The sequence below is a fragment of the Neolamprologus multifasciatus genome, chromosome 16, assembly GCF_963576455.1.
Source record: "Neolamprologus multifasciatus chromosome 16, fNeoMul1.2, whole genome shotgun sequence".
In the NCBI taxonomy this organism is placed as follows: domain Eukaryota; kingdom Metazoa; phylum Chordata; class Actinopteri; order Cichliformes; family Cichlidae; genus Neolamprologus; species Neolamprologus multifasciatus.
The window spans coordinates 1,026,081-1,050,383 of NC_140454.1; the positions used below are offsets into that span (position 1 = coordinate 1,026,081).

The 24,303-nt window shown below is 42.8% G+C and overlaps 1 protein-coding gene across 42 annotated transcripts in view; it reads left to right on the plus strand.

The window, feature by feature from the left end:
• Positions 1–24,303, plus strand: part of ttn.2 (titin, tandem duplicate 2) — a 253,336-nt gene that overhangs the window by 111,830 nt on the left and 117,203 nt on the right. For 41 of the 42 annotated variants that reach the window (XM_085135108.1, XM_085135090.1, XM_085135096.1 and 38 more), the window contains 25 exons: positions 2,214–2,609; positions 2,708–2,986; positions 4,344–4,613; positions 4,716–4,855; positions 4,959–5,085; positions 6,239–6,505; positions 6,635–6,901; positions 7,157–7,420; positions 8,897–9,036; positions 9,191–9,317; positions 9,410–9,676; positions 9,811–10,077; positions 10,240–10,506; positions 10,949–11,088; positions 11,198–11,324; positions 13,559–13,701; positions 15,672–15,795; positions 17,287–17,553; positions 18,796–18,893; positions 18,985–19,153; positions 20,625–20,894; positions 21,256–21,522; positions 21,952–22,230; positions 22,436–22,844; positions 24,178–24,302. In XM_085135108.1, coding sequence (XP_084991234.1) covers positions 2,214–2,609; positions 2,708–2,986; positions 4,344–4,613; positions 4,716–4,855; positions 4,959–5,085; positions 6,239–6,505; positions 6,635–6,901; positions 7,157–7,420; positions 8,897–9,036; positions 9,191–9,317; positions 9,410–9,676; positions 9,811–10,077; positions 10,240–10,506; positions 10,949–11,088; positions 11,198–11,324; positions 13,559–13,701; positions 15,672–15,795; positions 17,287–17,553; positions 18,796–18,893; positions 18,985–19,153; positions 20,625–20,894; positions 21,256–21,522; positions 21,952–22,230; positions 22,436–22,844; positions 24,178–24,302 — 5,496 coding nt within the window. The remainder of the gene's footprint in view (positions 1–2,213; positions 2,610–2,707; positions 2,987–4,343; positions 4,614–4,715; positions 4,856–4,958; positions 5,086–6,238; positions 6,506–6,634; positions 6,902–7,156; positions 7,421–8,896; positions 9,037–9,190; positions 9,318–9,409; positions 9,677–9,810; positions 10,078–10,239; positions 10,507–10,948; positions 11,089–11,197; positions 11,325–13,558; positions 13,702–15,671; positions 15,796–17,286; positions 17,554–18,795; positions 18,894–18,984; positions 19,154–20,624; positions 20,895–21,255; positions 21,523–21,951; positions 22,231–22,435; positions 22,845–24,177; position 24,303) is intronic. The other variant, XM_085135111.1, reaches the window with a different exon arrangement.

The following is a 24,303-nucleotide window of genomic DNA, read 5'->3' on the forward strand; positions in this document are numbered from 1 at the left end:
GTGAAGCTAAACTTAATGAGCTGTGCATAAATAATCAGTATTTAGCTCTACTAATGCTAAATTCAATTCAATTCAGTTTTATTTATATAGCACCAAATCACAACAAAGGTCGCCTCAAGGCGCTTCATAGATACAGAGAAAAACCCAACAATCATATGACCCCCTATGAGCAGCACTTTGGCGACAGTGGGAAGGAAAAACTCCCTTTTAACAGGAAGAAACCTCCAGCAGAACCAGGCTCAGGGAGGGGCGGGGCCATCTGCTGCGACCGGTTGGGGTGAGAGAAGGAAGACAGGATAAAGACATGCTGTGGAAGAGAGACAGAGATTAATAACAGATATGATTCAATGCAGAGAGGTCTGTTAACACATAGTGAGTGAGAAAGGTGACTGGAAAGGAAAAACTCAATGCATCATGGGAATCCCCCGGCAGCCTACATCTATTGCAGCATAACTAAGGGAGGATTCAGGGTCACCTGGTCCAGCTGGACCTAACTATATGTTAGTTAGCATTTAGTCATCATACAGAGATGAGTCCACTGTCAGAGGCCATAAGAAGATCATTTGTAACCTTCACTAAAGCTGTTTCTGTGCTGTGATGAACTCTGAAACCTGACTGAAACTCTTCAAATAAACCATTCCTCTGCAGATGATCTCTTAGCTGTTTGACAACTACTCTAAATGTCTTTATGCTCGTGTTTTGTCTTTGTCAAAATAGATTAAATTAATTTGTTACCTCAAAATTTGACACATAGTACCCAATAGTGACAAAGTAAAAAAGGTCGCTTTGAATTATTCCCATTTGATTCAGATTGAAAAACAAAAACATGTACGCAAGTATTCAGAGCCTTTGCCACGGCACTCAGACTTGAGCTTAGGTGCATCCTGACCACTTCCCAGATGTTTCTTACCACTTCCAGGCTACGTCCACACGTACACGGGTATTTTTGAAAACAGAGATTTTCCGTTTTCGTTTTAAAAAATAATCCCGTCCACACGTAAAGGCAGAAATGAAGGAAAACGCTGCTAGGAACATGCCAAAGCAGCAGGTGGCGCTATATTCCTAACCGTGTAGAAACGTTGGCCAATCAGAAGTCTAGAAGCCTCGGTGGGAAAAAGTAAACAAAGCTGGGGCATAGAAGCAGAACCGAGTCGTATGTGTGGAGGGACAGTAACTGTGTGTGTATATGTAAGCATTTAAACACTGCAGAGACAATTAACAGTAACAGTATTGTAGAAATTCATTTCACCGAAACAATAACGTGGCGCACAGTGTGACGTCAAAAAATGCGCAAATCTTTGACGCTGCGTTTTCTGCGTTTTCTCGTCCACACGTAAATGCAAAAACTGAGTTTTTAAAAATCTCCATTTTCAGTGACCAAAAAAACGCTGTTTACGTGTGGACGAAAGGTGCAAACGCATAGAAAAATCTGCGTTTTCAAAAATACCCGGGTACGTGTGGACGTAGCCCCAGAAGAACAACCGGGCCTGCATGGTAGATGGTAGCACATGACAGCCCACCTGGAGTTTGCTAAAAGCCACCTGAAGTGCTGTCAGACCACGAGAAACAAAATTCTCTGGTCTGGTGAACCAGACTTTAAACTCTTTGGCCTGAATGCCAAGTGTCATGTCTAGAGGAAGCTAGGTATCCCTCACCACCTGGCCAATGCCATCACTACAGTAAAGCATGGTGGTGGCAGCATCATGGATGTTTTTCAGCAGCAGGAGGTGGAGACTAGTCAGGAAAGACAGTACAGAGCTGCAGAGCGCTCCGGACCTCTGCAGCAAAGGTTCCAACAGGACAACAACCCACCACACCTGGAGAGATCTGAAAATGGCTGCGAACCACCCAAGTAACCTGAAGAATGGGAGAAACCAAGCTTGTAGCATAATACTCAAAAAACCTTGAGCCTGTATTTGCTGTTAAAGGTGCTTCAACAAAGTATTGAGCATAAATACTTTGATGGAAATTGTTGGGTTTTTTTAAGAAACTTGAGAAAAGTTTCTAGCTTTTGTCATTTTGCCAGTTTTGTGGGTTATTCTGTGTCAAACCTTGAGGTGAAAAAAAAATGAATCCATTTTGCTGTAACATCACAAAATGTGGGACAAGTAAAGCGCAGTGAATACTTTACTGATGCAGATACAGATATGATGACGTGAGCATTCTTTTATCAAATGAAATGTGAATTGATGGTCTTCAATTTGTTTATTCAGCTAAGCAGACCCCATCTCCTGGAGAGGGCAGGGGTCGGGGGCTGAGGCCTGGTGGGAAAGGACCGCCACCACCAGAGGAACCTTTTGCAGGGTTCAAGCTCAAAGCTGTCCCGCTGAAGTTCATCAAAAAGCTTCAGAACATTGTTCTGCAGGAAGCAGAGTCTATCGGCTCATCTGCTGTCTTTGAATGTGAGGTCTCACCTTCCACTGCTGTTACTTCTTGGATGAAAGATGATAGTAATCTCCGTGAGAGCCCCAAGCACAAGTTCACTTCGGATGGCAAAGATCGCAAATTGAACATCATTGATGTCCAGCTGTCTGACACTGGGGAATATACGTGCGTGGCCAAGAACGCTGGCAAAGAGATATCTTGCACCGCCAAGCTCATCGTTGAAGGTATAATAATATTTTGGCAGTCCTGAGATGCACAAAATGTAACCATTTAAATCCCCTCAAATAATGTGTGATGTCTCTGCTATTTTGTCATGTTAAAGAGCTACCTGTGAAATGGATCAAAGAACTGGAAGAGGAGACATCAGCAATCAAGGGCCAGCCTGTGTATATGACCTGCGAGCTGAACAAAGAGAGGGATGTGATATGGAAGAGGAATGGTGAGGTCCTCAAGAAAAAGCAGAACAAGATTCAGATCAATATCATTGGTATGCAGCACGCGGTGACCATCCAGAACTCCACGGAGGAGGACGCCGGTGTTTTCTCGTGTGAAGTGGCTGGACAGGAAGACGTTAAGACTTCAACAAATGTCAAAGTGATTGGTGAGCAGAATGAGACGTGCTGCACGCTCCTACATGTCTCAGTACACATTTTTATCAAATTCTGTGGCTTGTTTGTAGTTTGCCTAAACAAACAGAAATATCATAACTAGGGATGCACCGATACCGATACTGGTATCGGGTATCGGGGCCGATACTGTAAAATGTGTGTGTACTCATACTTGTAAAAGTTAACCGATACCATAAACCGATACCAACTTATTTCATTAGTCAGAGGGTGGCTTGTCATTTCTGTTGTAGTTTTTTAGATTGGCCACTAGGGGGACATCCCGCGCTAAACAAGCACAGGGTTAGACGAGTCAGACTGGCGACTCCAGATAAAAAAAGAGAAACTGGAGGCTGCTGTAGCTAGGCTAAACAAAATGTCAGCAGTGTGGAACAGCCAACTTTAACTCAGGTTTTGGAAAAGCGAAGAAAAATGTCAAGAGAAAATCCACGGGCAGTTACAATAACAGAGGCTCTGACTCATTTTATCGCTCTGGATGACCAGCCAATGCCAGTCGTGGAAAATCAGGGAGATAATGGTGCCAAAACTGTCTGAAGAGGTAAAGACAAGCAGTGTGTGCGCGATGTCAGTCCTTAGTTTAACGGCACAGTGGACTGATGATCCACGGGCAGATGAGGAGTTCGTCAATGCCAAATACTTTTGTTATTTTGTTTGTTTGTTTACAATATGGACACTCTGCAATAATTTAAAAGTTTATCTTATTCTCAAACCTAATTTGTATTTATTTTATTCCAAACAGAAGTGTTTATTTATTATTCTGAAAGCTCGAGACAGTAACAATAGTTCAGTGATATGTTGTTAAATTACAATGTGGAGACTCTGCAATAATTTAACAGAAGTGCTTATTTTTCACTTGAAATTTTTTTGTGGTCTTTTATTAAGATTTTATTTTTTATCGGCAGAGAATAAAATAAAACCTGTCTTCCAATTCATTGTATTTGTGTGTGTGTGTGTGTGTGTGTGTGTGTGTGTGTGTGTGTGTGTGTGTGTGTGTGTGGTAGAAGTATCGGTTTTTGTACTCTGTATCGGCAAGTACTCAGATCCAAGTATTGGTATCGTATCGGTTTGAAAAAATTGGTATCGTTGCATCCCTAATAATAACATTATTATGCATTATTTATATCCTATTGAAAAAGAATGCCGCAAAGCGTCCTGCAGCTAAATGTGATTTATTTCCACAGCTTGGACATTAAACAGAGATCCTTGGAATTTTCAAACTGAGTATCGCTTAAAATTTAAACCACGTTAAGACTGAGCTGATTTTGTCATGCAATTTGTGCAAATTCTGAAACATGTGATTGTCATTGACTCAGTAATTTCAAAATTCAACAGAAATTATCAAAGACTGGATAGTGAAACCACTGAGAGATCAGCATGTAAAACCAAAGGCTGCTGCAACATTTAAATGCGAGCTTTTCAAGGAAACTCCCAACTGGAAGTGGCTCAAAGGAGAGAATGAAGTCCAGCCGTCTGACAAGATTGAGATCAAGAAGGAAGGAAAGGAGCTGACGCTCATCATTAAGAACTGCCAGCCTGATGACGTAGCAGAATATGCGCTGGAGGTGGAAGGACGCATCTACACTGCCAAGCTAACACTCGGAGGTTCATTTACTTACTTATATTCATAGTAACTGTAATCATTTAAATCACTGATGATGCATAATATTTAATATTGAGTACTAACTTCTAACAATGTGTTCACAGAGCGGGAGGCTGAGATCCTAAAGCCGTTGGTCAGCGTCGAGGTGGTTGAGAAGGAAGATGCCATGTTTGAGACGGAGATTTCCGAGGACGACATTCCCGGGGAATGGAAGCTCAAAGGAGAGGTTTTGACCAGATCCCCGGTGAGGCACAAAGGGCTTGTCTTCCATTTATATTGCTGCACATGTAGTCTTTAATGTGTATGTTCGCTCTTTATTCGTGAGTATATTGTAATGTTTTCACTAGACATGCGACATCCAAATGGAGGGTACGGTGCGTAGACTCAAGCTAAAAAACTGCCAGCTGGACCAGGCGGGAGAAGTGACTTACACGGCTCTGAACGCCATAACCAGCGCCATGCTTAATGTCAAAGGTAAGGGGAACTCCTGTCACCAAGAACTGCAGATTCTGTGTGCTGTAAAAGTGTCCTGGAAAAATAAAGGTGTGAGAGTGGACCTTACACCTTTACTGAAAAGGATCGACAAGTCAACTTGTGCCACTATATCCAGTCTGGTGTGGGATCTTAACTATGTTCACTGGTTGAATTGGTGCGCTGTATCTGTTGTTGTTGTAAAGTCTGTTCACTGGAAAATATAAAGTATAAATGTGTCAGATTTTGTCTCCCTCTAAAGTTTATTTGTATCTTTTGTGGTTAAATGTTCTATGTTAAATCTGTGGACATGGACAGTTTATTAGTTAGCACATGTTAGTGAATGTGTTACGGGACTCAATTTGAAAGGGACTTGGTTTTAGGAGTTCTGCAACAAGTCATTGATTTTCCCCAGCAAACATCTGTTGGAGTGAAGACTTTAAGAAGTGGACAGAAGAAACCTCTTATTTGCATTCTCTGGGAACTATGTTCAGAAGATGTTTTTTCTACCCTGTGGCAAAACTTGAATGTGAATATTTTGAATTCTTGTTACTAACAACATGGTGTTCCTTAATAATACTTCAATATAGGAGGTCCTTCAACACCTTCTGAGAAAGAGGAGTGATGTAGTTCAAGATAGGAAGAACACTGTGAGCTGGCAACAGCACCTTTGTTGTCTTACTGACCATTTTAAGCACTTTGGAGCGATCTTCAGTTTAGTCAATCGCAAGAAGTAGCTTAGTGTTTTAATTCAATTCAATTCAGTTTTATTTATATAGCGCCAAATCACAACAAAAGTCGCCTCAAGGCGCTTCATAGATACAGAGAAAAACCCAACAATCATATGACCCCCTATGAGCAAGCACTTTGGCGACAGTGGGAAGGAAAAACTCCCTTTTAACAGGAAGAAACCTCCGGCAGAACCAGGCTCAGGGAGGGGCGGGGCCATCTGCTGTGATTGGTTGGGGTGAGAGAAGGAAGACAGGATAGTATTTAATAGTCCCTGATACTACGTGCTTCCTGATTCAGGGTAATTATACAGCTAGAGGGACATTTAAAGAGATACAGAAGGTACAGCGACCTCAGGCTGTAGACTCCAGTCCTGTTGTTGTGTTCTGTTGTTGACATATTGTGCCTATGTCACTTTTTATCTCAGAAGTCGAAATGGACTTTGTTGTCCCGCTGAAGGATGTTTCTGTGCCAGAAAAGAAACAAGCTAAGTTCGAATGCACCATCACAAAAGATGTTTTTAAAGTCATGTGGTACAAAGGGGCTGACATCATCACCCAAGACCAAAAATATGACATCATCGACGACGGAAAGAAGCATATGCTGATTATAAACTGCTGTGAGTTTGATGACGAGGATGAATACATGATCGAAGTTTTAGGCAAAACCTCAAAAGCTAGACTCACAGTGGAGGGTAAGTAATGGGCCACGTTTACTGGGAAAAAGGCCAGAACACGATTGTTTTCACTGCATTCATTGTCTTGGTTACCCCACCATCATATGAGCTAACTCATACGACCGTGTTTTATTAATGCGACTGTAGGTATCAGGCTGAAATTTATCTCACCAATAAAGGATCAAACTGTAAAGGAAGGTGAAACAGCTCGCTTTGAGCTGGAGCTTTCTCATGAGAACATCCCCGTCACCTGGTACAAGAACGACAACAAAATTCATCCGAGCAGAACTGTTGTCATTCATGTGGATGGAAAGAAGCATGCGCTAGAAATGAGAGAAGTGACTCTAGATGATATCTGCCAAATTAAGGCTGAGGCCAAAGGAATTCTTTCCATGGCCAACCTGACAGTTATAGGTAATCCAAGAATACCGACCTGTCCTTTCTGTCCTCATCGTCAAGTGTGTCGTCCTTCCCACAGCTTTGTGTACACTTTGTCCATCGTTGTGTCTGTCTGGGTCTACAGAAGTCTTGTGTCCTTGTCTCTGTGATATATACGAAATCATTTTTTGTGGTTGTCATTTGTGTTTCTCGTGTGTCTTCACTGTCGTGTTTTGTGCGCTGTACATTTGTGGTGTATTGTGGAATTACCCCAAAATATTCCCATTCTAGAGGGAGATCCGTACTTCACAGTTAAGCTGCAGGACTATACTGCAGTGGAGAAAGATGAGGTGGTTCTAGATTGCGAGCTCAGCAAAGACGTCGATGTCATGTGGTACCACAATGAGGCCGAGATCAAAGCTTCTAAGACGGTGAACGTTAAAGCTGAAGGCAAACGCAGAGTCCTCATAATCAAGAGAGTTGGGGACAAAGACAAAGGACAGTACCTATGTGACTGTGGGACAGACAAGACGACAGCGACTCTTCACATTGAAGGTAAAGACCCAGAAATCTTTTGATTTTGATATTTGGTCATTTTGAGGCAGCTTCCTTCCCGTCTTGATACTCGTCGTCACTTGCACAGCCCGTGCATCGCGTCCTATCGCTCACTCTTTTTTGCATTTTTTTACTTGAAGCACTTCACTTTCCAATCAGCGTTTACTGGTTGTTTCCGTCTCTCTCCATTAACAGCAGAAACTGGAAGACTAAAAACTAAAAGTTTCCAAAAACGTGGCTCCAGAAGCTAAACTGTATTCGAATCTATGTGTCAGTCCTGTGGTGTCGTTGTCATGTCGCTGACTTTTGGTTATGAGATTTCCTTTTCTTTCTTTATTGTCTTTCGAAGCACTTTGTCACTTTAGTAATCACACAGTTTCAAACTGGATCATCACAACATTTTATTACCGGGACCACGAGGCACTGGTTTCTGTGGTCGCGTCCAAATTCATGGGCTGCATCCTTCTGAGGACCCGGCCTTTGTGGTCTATGTGGGCCGGGTCCTCAGAAGGTCGGGTAGGCCAGAAGTAAACGGCTGTGAAATTGGACGGTCTAGCCTTCTGATTAGCGTCAGCGCTGTCTCGGTGGAGTTTAATAAACTCGGCCGTCTGCTCCTTGCTATCTAAAATATAACAGGACACTGGCGTTAATTCTCGACCGTCTCACACTTCTGTTTAATCAGTTTTCTGTTTGACGTTTATTCAGCTGTGTGAAAACCACCCGGGGGATTAATAAAGTTTTGTTTTATCTAATCTAATCTAATAACTTTAATCTCAGCCAAACCGATTTACTCACGAACAAACAAAACACAAAACGCAAAACATTTTTAGGTTGTCTAAGTGACTTATATATTACGTTTAACCCGAGTAGCGAAACTCTGCGGTGATGTGAAAATGATGTGCTGGGAGTTGTGCCGTTCTCGGCGGCTTCAGTAACCCTCGAGCTCCCGGTGAGCTATCGAGCTGGTGGGTAACAGACGTCTCCGAAAACGTCGAAGCACTTTTGCAAATATGCGATATCTTGATAAACCGAGCAGATATTTGATGTTTACACAGCTACTTTCTCGCCTGAAAATATGTTAAAAGTTTATTTTGTGACTCAGAAAGATTAGTAAGAGTAATTTTAAAACTTAGTAGCGGCCGCCATTATTGGAAACTGGAGTTTGGCTGAGCCGCTATGAATTCTGGGATATGGTAGGCCACGAAGGACACACCCGACCCATCCTTCAAATTCGGGGAAAAGGAGGACGCAATTGTCGGCTGCATTCGGAGGAGTCTATGAATTTGGACAGCCTTCGGCGCATCGCTGTGACGTAATCGGTCTACAAATGAATTTGGACACGTGTCAGTTGCCAAGGCAACTCTGTCTGTGACTGTCTGATGTTGACTTGTTTTTGTGTGTACATCGTGTGTACATGTTTGTATATGTTTATATGTTTATGCCGTTGATTTTTTTGTCCCCTCTTCAAAACGTCAGCTCGTCACATAAAGGTGGTTCGGCCGATGTACGGCGCTGAGGTGTTTGACGGAGAGACGGCTCGATTTGAGGTCGAGCTCAGTGAAGACGATGTCCATGGCCAGTGGAAACTGAATGGAGAACTCCTCAGTCCATCCGCTGTATGTCAACTGCATCTCAGCAGATATCTGTGGTTTCATTCTTTTACTTAAATCTGGATGTCGATACGCTAGTAGAGATAAACCGTAGTTGTGTCCTCATCGCGTTTCTTTCACTCTCACAATTTTGCTGAAAACGTTTGTTGGCCATCTGCAGGATGTTGAAATCGTGGAGGACGGTGCCAAACATACTCTGGTCTTGTACAACTGCAGAGTACCTCAGACCGGCGAGGTCATGTTCACCGCTGCTAACGCCAAATGCTCTGCTAACCTGAAAGTGAAGGGTGAGCTTTCCACCTTTTTTCGAGTCAGCGTGGAAAGTCTCTGCCCACTCAAATATTTTGATTTTTTATTAACTATCTGTCTGAATCAACAGAGGTCCCCGTGTCATTCATTACACCTCTGGCTGATGTACATGTGTATGAAAAGGATGAAGCAAAATTCGAACTAGAAATTTCCCGGGAGCCCAAAAGCTTCCGTTGGCTGAAGGGATCTCAAGAGTTGTCAACGGATGACAAGTTTGAACTCCACGTGGAAGGAAAGAGACACAGTCTTTTTGTCAAATCTGCCAGATATGAAGATGAAGGTAAATACATGTTCGAGGCTGAAGATAAGAGGACATCCGGGAAGTTGATTATCAAAGGTAAACAAAGTTGGATCTCTTTGGTGTTTTTAGGAGAAGATTTGTTTGGTGGGTGACTGAATTCTTCTTTTGCGTGCTCGCTAAACTCTGCATGCCAAAAGCCTTTTAACGACAAACGCCACATTTCTTGTCAGGTATTCGCCTTGCATTTATCAAGCCAATAAGAGATGTGACCGTAAAGGAACGCGAAACTGCAGAGTTCAGCGTCGAACTCTCTCATGAGAAAATCCCAGTCGTCTGGTACAAAAACGACGTCCGTTTGCACCCCAGCAAAGTGGTGCACATGTCCGAGGAAGGGAAAGTGCACACGCTGGCCTTCAAGGAGGTCACGATTGATGACACGTCTATGATCAAAGTGGAGGCGATGGGCAAGACGTCAGAGGCCATGCTCACCGTTCTCGGTTAGTATCGTACCGCAGAGGGATGCATCCAGACTTCCATAAAGAGTGCACATCTTCCCGTTACTGTATTAAAATGGAATTAACTTGGGTGAATGTATACGCTACACATGACTTTAGCTAGTTAATGTTTTCAGCTGATGTAATCCTGGTGTCTGCCCACAGAGGGCGACCTGTACTTCACAGTGAAGCTCCAGAATTACACCGCTGTTGAGAAAGATGAGGTGGTTTTGTCCTGCGAGTTGAGTAAGGCCTCCGCTGAGGTCAAATGGTTCAAAGACGGCGAAGAAATCTTTCCCTCCAAGAACATTTCCTTCAAATCTGATGGCAAGAAACATATGTTGGTCATCAAGAAGGCAGCAAAGAGCAACATGGGCGCTTACAGCTGCGACTGTGGGACTGACAAAACCACCGCTGACCTTAACATCGAAGGTAATACCTGTGGTGATCCAGATCAGACTCCACCGGGACTGCAGAGACAGGCCCCGCCCACCAGCATTCACCAAACCCCGCCTCCTGTTTTCTCCATTTGTCCTGCACTACTGCAGCTTCCACTTTTATTCTAAATGCTTGTAAAAGTTATTATAATGCTTGAGAATAATTCAACCTTGCACATCTTACAGTGAATTGTATTATAGATGTGTAGATGTGGATATACTTTGAAATGTTTTATGGGGTTAATTATTCTCAAGCTTCTGTTTTTACACAAATTGTAAGCTTCTGATTTTAACTCTCCTGTCTTGTCCTATGTTTAGTCCATCTGTTACACTGTATCTAACGATGTGGAACTCCTTTCACAGATGTCGTCTAATACGTTTCCGTTCGCTTCCCTTCGCTTGTAAGTTTCGCTAACATATTTTAACAAACTTTACAGAACGTGACATCAAGGTCGTCCGCCCACTGTACAGCGTGGAAGTTACAGAGACCGAGACAGCGAAGTTTGAGACAGAGATTTCTGAGGACGACCTTCATGCCATCTGGAAACTGAAGGGCGAGACACTTCATCCATCCGCTGTAAGATTTTACTATAAAATATAATTTCAACACATTTGTTGGAAATTCCATGAAAATGTTTTGAATTTCACATTCATCTCTTGTTGGTTTGCACATTGTTTGTTCTCAGAATGTGGAGATCAAGGAGGAAGGAAGCCGGCACTTCTTGACCCTCTATAACTGCAAAATGGACATGGCTGGAAGTGTTGACTTTGCAGCAGCGAATGCCAAATCCTCAGCTCAACTCAGGGTCAAAGGTGACTGAAACAAGTCTGAAGTCAATCACAGGGATTTTCGAAATGTCTGTGATTATATTTGCTAGTAAGGCTACGTTCACTCTGCAGGTCTTGATGCTCAATTCCGATTTTTTGATCAAATCCGATTTTTTTGTCTGCTCGTTCACACTACAAATAAAATGTGACAGCAAACGCGCTCTAGTGTGAACGCTCAAAGCGGGCGCATGCGCAAAAGAAGACGTCACACACAACGCGCTCTGTTTAGACCCAGAGCAACAGTATTGTTTGACTGATGGCCTTAATATAAAGACTTCAGACTTCACGTTTCCCAATTTTTGCTTTAAGTTATTTAGTTATTGACATAATAATGTAAATAACCTAATAATGATCCTTATTGCTGTTTTAGAGGAGCGCTGCTTCAAAGGATAGTTGCAGATTTCTGTCAGAATCTGCAGATTATACAGAACAAAGAAAATGTTCACGTTGCTCCAACAGGGCAGCACGGTGGCACGGTGGTTAGCACTGTTGCCGGACAGCAAGAAGGTCCTGAGTTCAATACCAACATTTGCATGTTCTCCCCGTGTTTGCGTGGGTTCCCTCCGGGTACTCCGGCTTCCTCCCGCCGTCCAAAGACATGCAGCTTGTGGGGATAGGTTAATTGGATAATCCAAATTGCCACTAGGTGTGAATGTGAGTGTGAATGGTTGTCTGTCCATGTGTGTTGGCCCTGCGACAGACTGGCGACCTGTTCAGGGTGTACCCCGCCTCTCGCTCCAGCGCCCCCCGCGACCCTGAAAAGGATAAGCGGAAGCAAATGGATGGATGGACGTTTCTCCAACGTTGTCTTCCCAACAGTTTCACTGACATCTACACCGGATGGCCAGGAAGCGTTCACGATGTCCTATCGGGCGCTGATAATTGGTGTCTGTCTTGTGTCGGTGACGTAAAAGACGGATTTAATGCGATATGACCGTTCAAACAGCAGTCGCTTCCTAAAACATCGGATATGTATCGGATTCAGTACCACATACGAAAGTGACCCAGATCGGATTTGAAAATATCGGATTTGTGCCGTTCACACTGTCACACCATGATCGGATATGGGTCGCATAGGGTCAGAAAAGTCGGATTTGATGCGCTTTCGCCTGCAGTGTGAACGTAGCCTAAAATTTCTGAAATTCCTCCTCTTGATATCAACCCATCCCGTGATCCTCTGAGCTTCAGTAATAGAATTAACACAAGGAGCACTATTTGATCAGATGATAATGTTGTTTTTAATAATTCAATAAATAATTAAAAGTTAGTGATGTTTTAATAATATTTCCCTTCACATGATTCATTTCGATTGATCTTGTTCCAACTTGTCTCTGAACTAGGATTTAATTCAGTACAATATTTAAATAACTGATTAAAAGCTCCTATAATGGCGCAGGCTTACAAGTTTCTAGAATTAAAAACGATTTCATATGTTGCTTCTCTTTAATGATCACTTTTTAAATACAAGATTTATCAAATCAGTAAATGTTCAGAAAGATAAGAAAGTTCAGCAGTCCAACTTCACGATCAATGTGAATTAACTTTAATAGATGAGTCATTTTGATGGTGAGACTGCAAACAGACTGACAGCTTTCTGATTGCATGAGCTGTCATGCTGCCAGAGTGCATTTCAACAGGCTGTAAAGGGGTCTTAATTCAGGCATGTGAAGAAGCCTGTTATAAATAATTGATGCGGCTTGTTAATCCACACTGACTTCCTAGAGCTCTGCATGTCCCGTGTTACCAAACTCCCCAGTAGTGCGACGTTGGGTAACTCCTGTGAGGACATTCACATTCTCCTTTTCCTGGGAAACTGCAATCTTGTGATTGACAGGAGCAGACCGGCTTCCCTCAATGGATTTGGCAGATGTGGGCTCTCAGCCTATCAGGCTCCTTAGTTATTTTTGAAGCCACATTCCTTATCTAGAGAAGGGTTGCAGTGATTGGCAGGGGGGAAGGGTAGAACCCCAACTCTCACTGGCTCTGCCTGCCGTTTACATCTGACAGTAGGATTCATGCTAATGAGCTTGGACGCCTAATGCCAAGTCTCAGGGCAGCTTGTTTCAGTTGTCCAAGGTCTTGCACCAGCCCGCCTTCAGCTCAAAACACCATGAGGAATAGCCACTGAGGATTCGCCATGTCTCCCTGGGATTTTTTTGGTTTTCATTGACCTGTTTTTCGGTCAGGGGCGCTAACCATGTTTTCTTCCCAATCTAAAGCCCGAGTGATTGGCCTCCAGAGGCCTCTGAAGGATGTCACCGTGACTGCTGGGGAGACTGCCACCTTTGAGTGTGAGCTGTCATACGAAGGCATCGCTGTCGAGTGGTTCCTGGGGGATACAAAGCTGGAGCCAAGCGATAGAGTAAGTCTCAACACATCTGACTGAGCCCATGCAATGTTTCTTTACTGCGGACAGGATTGCTAGGAGATTCACTTCCTGAAACACAAGACCCATTAACATTCAGTTACAAACCACTACAAAAGTCCAGGCCTCATGATTGTGTCCCACAGCCAGAATTTCCCTTTCCACTTGTACACAATGTTCATATAAGGCTCTGCTGGTGTGGGTTTGGGATTCCTGGTTTTGAGATAACATAGGCAGGAAGGCTTTTTCTGTCCCACAAGCGTTTCTGCAGGGTTATTTTTAACAGCTGAAGGAGGCTGAAGTGCAGGGCAAGTGGCAGCAGAGCTATGACAGCTACAGCGACAAAACACATGGACTGCTATAAGTGTTTTGCTTGAGCTGATGCACTGGCTGTTTTCACATTGTAATTCAAAGTTGAACAGTGAATAGTCCAGGCCCTGGAAGGAAATCGAGTCATATCCAGATCCAAGTGTGAAGTTTGAAGTAACCCGAGAACGGCGTGGTCCTTGTCAATCGTTCCCTCCTTCTCGGTTGCTCTGCATGTTGCATGTTTAGCATAGGTGGAGGTTTCTGCCACAGTAGTAGCTGAAGCACAGAAGAATGTAAAGCTGAATGCTTCCTCAGGCTCAATGAATAGCTTTTCCATCTCTTTTCTTGGGTAATACCAAAAGTGGCTGATTTGTTCAGCAGAGCATTTAAATGCAAACAAACAGAAGAGTGTCATTGGTACATGTGGTTGCACCTATAGCAGATTATGAAGAACTGCACTTCCTCGAGTTCAGTTAAGATTCATAAAAGTGTCAGTATGAAGGGCAGAAATGTAACTTTTTTAAATTAAAACCAAAAGAAGAAACACCCCCCAAAAAATCTAGGTTTAGAGTTGGTCAAAACAAGTGTTACAGCGTAAATTCACAAAGAGTTTAAAATGTCACTGGCTAAGTAAAATTGATAAAAAAGCAGCAGTTTGTCTTTCTTCTTATAGAAAAGTGCTTCAGGCCTCACATGACAACCCAATTAATCGAATCGTATCTTTTATATTGAAGAACAAATATGCAGGTTTTCAGCTGAAGATGTTACAAATAAAGTTGTTTTTTTATAGAGCTAAATAAACTTTATTATCAGTTTGTCTTGTTTTTATTTCTGCTTATCAGCAAAAGTGTTTTTCTGATCAAGCAGCATTTTAACTATAACACTAATAGGCCACTTTATCCTCCACACATGAATGTACTGATGTGTCTTTTCATGCACTTATAAAGAAAAATATCATTTTACTTTCATCTTATACAGTTCTGACAAATATCATTGTTAGGAATGAAAAATCAAACCAAGTTCATTTGATGTCACATAAATTTCAGTTGTGCTTATTTTGTTAGTCTGATGAAGAAATGCTGCACGTTTCATTTGTGAGTGTGTTGTGAGGCAGCTCTGTCACATGCAGGACACAGTGGTAAAAGCAGCTGTTGGGTGTTATAGGTCGTGTAGTTTAAATTGGGAAAATGGGGAGGGGCGAAGGGGGAGGGGTGCCTATATTCATTTTGGCCGTCCAGGCTTAACCGAGAAAATCTCTGTGTTTCACATTCTGTAGATGTGGAGAAACAAAGGAACCTCATAACACATATAAACCTGTCTTACCATTAGCAATTATTGCTTTGCTAACAGGAGGAGGAGGACCAGGGTTCAGCGACACTGCAATACCTAATCCTTGCAGCAATGAGGTTTAATGTCATATATTCATTCATAGTCTGGGGAAAAAACAGAAAAATCCAACTTAGATTGGAAATTAGTGAGTTGGTTTAGTGAGATTAGCGCGATAATCTCTAAACTTGATATAAGATCTTCAGAGAAGTTAAAACCTGTGACATGTTGTGACATTCAGGGCAGGAAAATACTAAATATGAATGAATCTATCAACCTGACAGGAAGTATGCAGGACAGATTAAACCCTGTGATTATCCACTCTGTTGCAGGTGGTGTTGAAGGCGGAGGGTAAAGTCCACACCCTGACTCTACGCAATGTCGCGCAAAACGAAGCCGGACAAATCAAACTCGCAGCCAAAGACTTCCAGACTGAGGCCAGTCTTACTGTCAAAGGTAACCCAACAACACTATTTCAGGATTTTTGATCTTTCTGAGTTAACTTAATTACAGACACCCTCTCTACTTTTAAGATTAGGCTTAAAACTTATAGTCAGGACTGGATCAGGTGACCCTGAGTCCACCCTGGTTATGCTGCAATAGGCTGCTGGTGCCTTCCATCATCCCTTTTGTCTTCATAGGCCACTCCGGATTTAATTATGAGTTATTATTAATCTCTGGCTCACTTCCACAGCAGGTCTTTTATCTTGTTTCCCTCCCCTCACCTCCAACTGGTGGCAGCAGATGGCCCCGCCCCTCCCTGAGCCTGGTTCTGCTGGTTCCTCTTCGTTAAAAGGGAGTTTTTCCTTCCCACTGTTGCCAAAGTGCTTGCTCACAGGGGGTCATATGATTGTTGGGGATTCTCTGTATTATTGTTGGCTCTTTACTTTACAATGTTAAGCAGCTTGAGCCGACTGTTGTTGTGATTTGGTGCTATATAAACAAAATGGAATTGAATTAAACTGAATTGATGTCACCAGCTTTTATAGTGTCCTTCTAGAAGATAACAGCAATGAACACTGCACTTGCCACAGCTGACTGATAGAAAATCTTCAGCATTTTACTCTGCGAGTTGATATATCTTGGTGTCTTTATAAAATCGAGCCTGCTCATTCCCATTTTGCATACAGTGGTTGTGTCCTCCAGTTCAATTTGTTTGTTTGTCAATGTGGATACTGTTAAATGCACTTAAGATATTCAGTTCAATTTAATTCATATAGCGCAACATCACAACAACAGTCGCCTCAAGGTGCGTTATATTGTGAGGTAGACCCTACAATGATATATACAGAGAAAAACCCAACAATCATGTGACCCCCTATGAGCAAGCAGTTTGGCGACAGTGGGAAGGAAAAACTCCCTTTTAACAGGAAGAAACCTCCAGCAGAACCAGGCTCAGGGAGGGACTTTGTCAGTGCATGGTCCAAGTAGTTTCCACTACAATGGTAAATTTTCTGATTCAGATTGTAAACATGACTCAGGATCACAGACAGCTCACTGGCACAGGCCCTTATCATTTGTATTGTTGATTGTTTTACTTGGGTCTGTAATTTGGGTAGGTGCATATCTCACAGAAAAAAGAAAACTTTATACTGTGATATGTGAAAAAAAAGGTTATTTAAAAAGGTCATTATGAATGTATAAACTTTACTTGTGGAGGCTGCACAGGTATATTATCAAATCCCCAAGATTATTTTGCACTTACCCATCTGACGCCAACAAACAAGCTACTCTCTTACTGCAGCTTACTGAGACTTTACATTGTTAACTTACATTTTTCTGTGGGCATTTTAAGACTAGAAGAGGTGAAAAGTTGCCCTGATCAATCAACCACAATATGTGACTATCACTGCAGCCTTATTTTATTGGCCAGGATGAAATCCCACGAAAAATAAACTGATCTTTAGTGTTCAAGCTGCTGTCTTCGCTATTTCTTTGTTCATCCAGAACCACCAGTGGAGTTCACTAAGCCTCTGGAGGACCAGACAGTGGAAGAGGAGGCCACGGCCACACTCGAATGTGAAGTTTCCAGGGAAAATGCAGAAGTGCAATGGTTCAGGGATGGACAGGAGATCCGCAAGACAAAGAAATATGAGATGATCGTTGACGGCTGCAAGCGAGCGCTGCTCATCCACGACTGCACTTTGGACGACTCAAGAACATATGCTTGTGACGCTAAAGGCTTCAAAACCTCATGCTTCCTCAATGTTGAACGTAAGTATAGTTGTGAAATGGGAAGAAAATTAAGTTAGAAGTTATTAGGCATGAAAAGGAACCTCAATTAGACTGTGACTCACCCCTTATTGGCCTAAAACAAACCTCTCAATGCGAAGGGGTCCCCACGGTAACTAATGGGTCCAAAATGGGACAGAAGTACTGGGCCAACTGACTCACCCCTTATTGGGCTTATTGGGGCGATCGTGGCTCAACAGTTGGGAGTTCGTCTTGTAATCGGAAGGTTGCCGGTTCGAGCCCCGGCTTGGACAGTCTCGGTCGTTGTGTCCTTGGGCAAGACACTTCACCCGTTGCCTACTGGTGGTGGTCAGAGGGCCCGGTGGCACCAGTGTCCGGCAGCCTCACCTCTGTCAGTGCGCCCCAGGGTGGCTGTGGCTACAATGTAGCTGCCATCACCAGTGTGTGAATGTGTGTGTGGATGACTGGTTGTGTAAAGCGCTTTGGGGTCCTTAGGGACGAGTAAAGTGCTATACAAATACAGGCCATTTACCATTTTTTTAAAACAAACCTCCCAATGAGAAGGGGTCCCCATGGTAACTAATGGGCCCAAAATGGGACAGAAGTACTGGGCCAACTGCCGAAAGTCTCTATGCCTACAAGGAACTGTTTCGTCATAAAAACCCATCCTATGAATCTCCAGATCTGCGCTGGTATTAATCCTGGCAGAGATTTGGAAAGCCGCAGGTTTTGAGCCGAATGCTGCCGTTCTGTCACTTTATGGCTGAGTTGCAGTGTTTCTTCCACTTTGCAAAAATACCATTTATAGTTTCAGTCAATGAGAGCCTTTGACTTGAAATCTGTGGGCACGTCAAAACAACCCATTGTTTCACAAATGTTGGTAAAGGTGGGTCCTTGATTTTATACAGCTGTGGCAATGGGCCTGAAAGCACCAGGTTTCACAGATTAAGAGGTGTTTTGGTCATTAAGAAATCCTTGAAAAATCCTTGAAAAAACAGTCTCTGTTTTTGTTAAGGAACCCTTTTTAAGAGATAGATTTTAAGCTCCAAATTAAAATCAAATTACTTTTAGCATGCCTGTATACATACTCATTTGTCAAATCACGAACTCCCAACAAAAGTTAAAGAGCCTTTTAAAACAGTAAAGAAATTTCCACATGAAGCCCAGAGGATACATTGGCTTTGCTCTTCTATTAAGGTAAGCTCCCCTCCAGGAGGTGGGAAACTGAGTGTATTAACGATTCTCTTCTCTTTGTCTGCATAGCTCCACACATCGAGTTCTCAAAGCCGCTCCACGACGTCGAGGTTGTAGAGAAGGAATCTGCCAGGTTTGAATGTGAAGTGTCCAGAGAAGACGTCAAAGTGAGAACACACGCTTTACTGTAAAGGTTACATTTCATGTTTTCTCTGGAGCGATCTTTCTCTCAGTGACCTCTTCCTTCACATCTCACAGGTCCGCTGGTTTAAGGACGGAAATGAAATCAGAAAGGGAAAGAAATACGAAATTATCGCACAAGGTCGCCAGCACATCCTCATCATCCACAAGTCTGTGTTTGATGATGAGGCTGAATACGAGTGTGATGCAAAGACCTCAAAGTCCTCTGGCATGCTCACTGTCGTTGGTAAGAATCACACAGCCTCTTTTTTCATACACGTATTAATGTGTTTGGTTACTTGATTTTATTATTTAACGTTAGATGTAATTGTTCAGGTCTTCAAAGCTAAAGATAACATTAGACAACAATTTCTGATGCTCAAAGTAAAGTTTTTCTCAGATATTGGAACCATCACAAGATTTCAAAGAAAAGCGTCTGGACTTCTTTAAGTTACTTGAAGACGTTTCACCTTCATCCGAGAAGCTTCTTCAGTTCTAAGGTCAAATGGTGGAGAGTCCCAGATATAAACCTAGTGGGAGTTTCCCCCCACAGAGGGACAAAAGGACCCCCTGATGATCCTCTAATCACCTGAGCCAAGGTGTGAAACTGGGTGTGGGTCACAATCAGCCAGAGTTTCAGGTGAGCTCATTGTGAAACCTGGCCCCACCTTATCATGCGAATTCCTGAGGTCGGATGGCCCAGGATGTGAGTGGGCGTTAAGGCGTCTGGGGAGGGAACTCAAAACTGGATTATAGATGGCAGACAGTTGGTGTCATAAGCCCCGCCTCTGTTCAAAGATGGTCGCTCACCGTGGACATAGATGCTTCTTTCACTCCTCTTTCAAACCATCTGTCCTCTCTGTCCAAAATGTGAACATTGGCATCCTCAGAAGAGTGACCTTTGACCTTTAGATGCAGATGTCCTGTGGAGGTGGCTCTTCTGTGTTGTGCCATGCGCTTGTGAAGTGGCTGTTTGGTCTCTCCAATGATTGGGACCCACACCCAGTTTTACACCTTGGCTCAGGCAATTAGAGGATCATCAGGGGGTCCTTTTGTCCCTCTGTGGGGGGAAACTCCCACTAGGTTTAAATCTGGGACTCCCCACCATTTGACCTTAGAACTGAAGAAGCTTCTCGGATGAAGGTGAAACGTCTTCAAGTAACTTAAAGAAGTCCAGACGCTTTTCTTTGCAGCTCCTTTGACTACGATGACCTGGATGACTGAGAACCTTCACAGACATCACAAGAATATAAACTTCCAACTGCATATTGTAATTTTCTTCAGTTTGGTTGGATTAAATTAAATAAATCAAGGAAAATAGCACATTTTACATTTGTGTGACCAATAAATGTTTGTGATTTGGAGATCAGTCAGTGAAATTAGAAAATGAGTTGGATAAGTGGAGACATTGATTTGATAATTTAACATAATTTTGCTGAAGCTGAATTTATGAATTAAATATAAATGATGTGAGCATGATAGCAGTTATGGCAGTTTACTGAAAATTAATCTCATTTTTATAATTATTAATTTCATGAACTTCAAAAAGAACAACAACACAAAAATATTCATAAAAATGAACATTTTATGAAGATGATTAATAACAAATAGCTGGCTAACGTTGTGTTACGTCTGTTGCTACAAGCTGCTAAAATATATGTTGTTAAAAATATATTAAAAGGTTTGAAGCAACTAATGGAGGATTCCTTTCATTGCAGAGGAGGAGACGAGGTTCACCAAGAACCTGTTCAACGTGGAGGGAACTGAGACCGACAGCGTCAAACTTATTTGTGAAATCTCCAAACCCAGCGCAGACGTCATCTGGTACAAAGGAGACACGGAGCTGCCAGAGGGTGGCCGCTATGAGCAAATTGTAGATGGGAAGAGGAGGATACTCCTGATCAAGGATCTGAAGATGTCGGATGCTGGAGAGTACAACTGCAGGCTAAGTCCCAGCAACAAAACTTCAGGAAATCTCAAGATTAATGGTACGCAAAAAAATGTTAAAGGCACTTGGAACAAAGTAACAGCGAGAGCAGTAACACACACAGCAAAGAAAATGCAGAGAAATAAATCTAAAATCAGGATTTATTATTTTAAACCCTTTCCTTTCAACAGCTATCACTCCATTTGCAACCCAATTTGGGTAAAGTTTAGGTTTTGGTTAATTTCAGGCCAGTGTTATAGGATATTTTACAATTTGAAGCAGCTAAATACAAACCTTGATTGATTTGACTTGATTTGAAATGTGACAGCCTCTAGCATGTGGCTAAAAGAAACCCGAGTCTAAGCCTTAGTCTCGCTTAAATAAAACCATCTCTAAGCTCTGAAATGCTTCCTGTGTTGCAGAATTAGCTGCTGAGTTCATCTCAAGGCCACAAAGCCTAGAAGTGGTGGAAGGAGAGAAGGCAGCGTTCACGTGCTCCGTATCCAAGGAGACCTATGAAGTCAAATGGATGAAAGATGACGTGGAGCTCGAGGCCGGAGAGAAATACCAGATAGTCACCGATGGCAAGAGACGAATCCTTGAAATCAAGGACTGTGAACTTAAAGATGAGGGCGGATACATAGTTATGATTGGACCAACTAGAGCCAGCGCCGACCTTACTGTGCTTGGTAAGCCCCGCCCACTTTAATTTGATCTCAGTTAATGGGAAGAAAAGCTCCCGGGAGACCAAATGAAGTTTTCAATTAGTTTGTTATTCAAGTACACGAAGCATTTTCCCTGAATCTGTATTTAACAAAAATGCAATAAAACTCATTAATTTCATCATTTATTTCATCATCTTGTTCAATATTTGCAGCATGAAGCAAAATATAGGAATTTATTGAAGTAAAATTTCTTTTTCATATTGAAAGTATATCTTTTTTTATTAATAATATTTTGGCAACACATTCTGAAACGTAATATTAGCTAGAAGCACTTGCAGTGCAGGAAGGTGTCATGTTTGGGTTTGTTTCTTTCCCGGCTCGAGGAGTTCAGCCGTTTTTGTCCAGATGACCCAGAAATATTCTCATCGGTGTCTGCTCTATTATTTTCTGCAGAGAGACTGAAAATCATCACTCCTCTAAAAGACACGGAGGGCAAAGAAGGTCAAGAGGTCGTCCTGAACTGTGAGGTCAACACAGAGGGAGCAAAGGCCAAGTGGCTGAAGAACGACGACAACATATTTGAGAGCAGCAAGTACGTAATAACCCAGAGAGACAATGTCTTCTCCCTGAGAATCAAAGAAGTCCAGAAGGGAGACGAATCCAACTACAGCATCAACTTGACCAATCAGAGAGGAGACCATGCCAAGAGCCACTGCAGCCTGACCATCAGAGGTGAGCAGTTGCATGTTTGTTTGTGTTTGCAGTCCCACTGTCACATAAACTCAAACATCACCGAGTATTGTTGCTGAACATGTCCTCAGACTTGGTCCAGTAGATCACCTTTGGACCTTTGGAGAATTGTAGGACGTCCAATGCACTATTAGCAAAGTACATACAGTACTAATGTCTGAAATATGACTGTACTTTGTGTTTTCAGAGGAGAGTCTAAGAATTGTGGTGCCCCCGGAGGACATTGACACTCAGGAGAAGAAGACCATCAGCTTCTCTTGTAAGGTCAACAGGCCCAACGCCACTCTGAAGTGGATGAAGGCCGGCGAGGAGATCGCCCTCAGCAAACGCATTGTCTACAGAGTCGACAAAGACAAGCATACGCTTACCATCAAAGACTGCACCCTGGCCGACGAGGGCGAGTACACAGCCGTAGCCGGAGATGACAAAGCCACAGCCGAGCTCATCATCAGCGAGGCGCCGACGGATTTCAACGTGCACCTAAAAGACCAAACGATCACCGAGTTCGAGGACGCAGAATTTACATGCACGTTGACCAAAGAGAAAGCTGAAGTCAAGTGGTACAGGAATGGCCGAGAGATCAGAGAAGGACCCAGGTGTGTTTCTTTTTCTCTGTGAATGACGTGAACACACTCTGTTCGTTTCATTTAAAACTGTGACCAACACAACAAAGACCAAACTGATTTCACTGTTAATATATTTCATTATAGAACCTTATTATATTTATATTATAAGTAAATACAGAGTACTAAATATATACTGTACTGTGCAAAGGTCTCGAGCCGCCCCTCATTTCTTCATACTTTGGTTCCAAGGAGATGTCCTATTGTTCGAAGTAGTCCTGAGCAATAGATCTCCAGGGCTTCTGAAGGTTTTTCATTGTTTGTGTTTGAGCACTGGCTGCTTTTTTTACTCACTTTCAGCCCAGTCCATTTTCCATCTGTCCATCTATCCATTTTCTTCTGCTCATCCGGGGCCGGGTAAACCCTGAATAAGTGGAATGTCAAGGAGTTCACAGAGATGTCTCGTTCTAGTCCGACATGCCCGAAACACTTCACCCAGGGGGGCATCCTTTACAGCACGTCCCATTTAGTGCTGCAATCATTTCTATTACTTGCACCGCACAATAACGGTTTACCACTTTGCAGAGAAAGGCAAAGCACATGCACGCCATCAAGGAGTACTCCTGCATGCCATGGTCAAAGTTTAAGCAAGTTGGGCGCTGGTTTAGCTCACTGGGATGAGCAGGCAACCATATGCTGTGTGGCTGGCCCGGGTTTGAGTCCAACCTGCCGCCCTTTGCTGTATGTTCCCTCTCTCAATCTGCTTTCCCTTCAGCCTCTCCGTCTAGCCAATAAAAAAGGCCAAAAAAACCCAGTTCAAACCAGTTGACCGCTGCACCCTGTGACTTGCCTTTGCTCAGCCAATAGAAATACAGCTATGCCAGGTTCAACCACACGACAAAGGAAAACGTTCTGTGCAGATCCAAGTTCAGTGAACTTTTTGACGTACATATGTAGGGAACCTTTTTTCCTCATACTGTATCCCATACATGTGCACGTGTTTTAATAAATCACACCTGTTTCCCATTGTCATAACAAAAGATAAAGAAAGGAGGGGTGGCTGAGTCTTTTGCTCGGTACTGTATCAATACAAATTAATCAACAAAAACAAAGGGAGAAGTTGCCCTCAGTAATTCCAGTGCTTCCTGCACAATTACTCTCAGTTAGCAGCCGTAATCTGAGCAGCACAAATTAGCATGGCCAGCTAATCACAAACTGCAGTAACTCCCAGACTTAATGACTTTACACATTTACAAAAAGTTTATTTTTGTATCCAGACAGAATTCTTCCTGATGAACAGTCTCCTCCGTTTTTACACTTTTCTGTCTCCTTCTTTACTTTTAAACAATTCACTATTTTGTCTCAGATACATATTTGAACGAGATGGAAAGAATTGCACTTTGCGCATCAAGGAATGCAGACCTGATGATGAATGTGAATATGCCTGCGGTGTGGAGGACAAGAAATCCAGAGCCAGGCTTTTTGTTGAAGG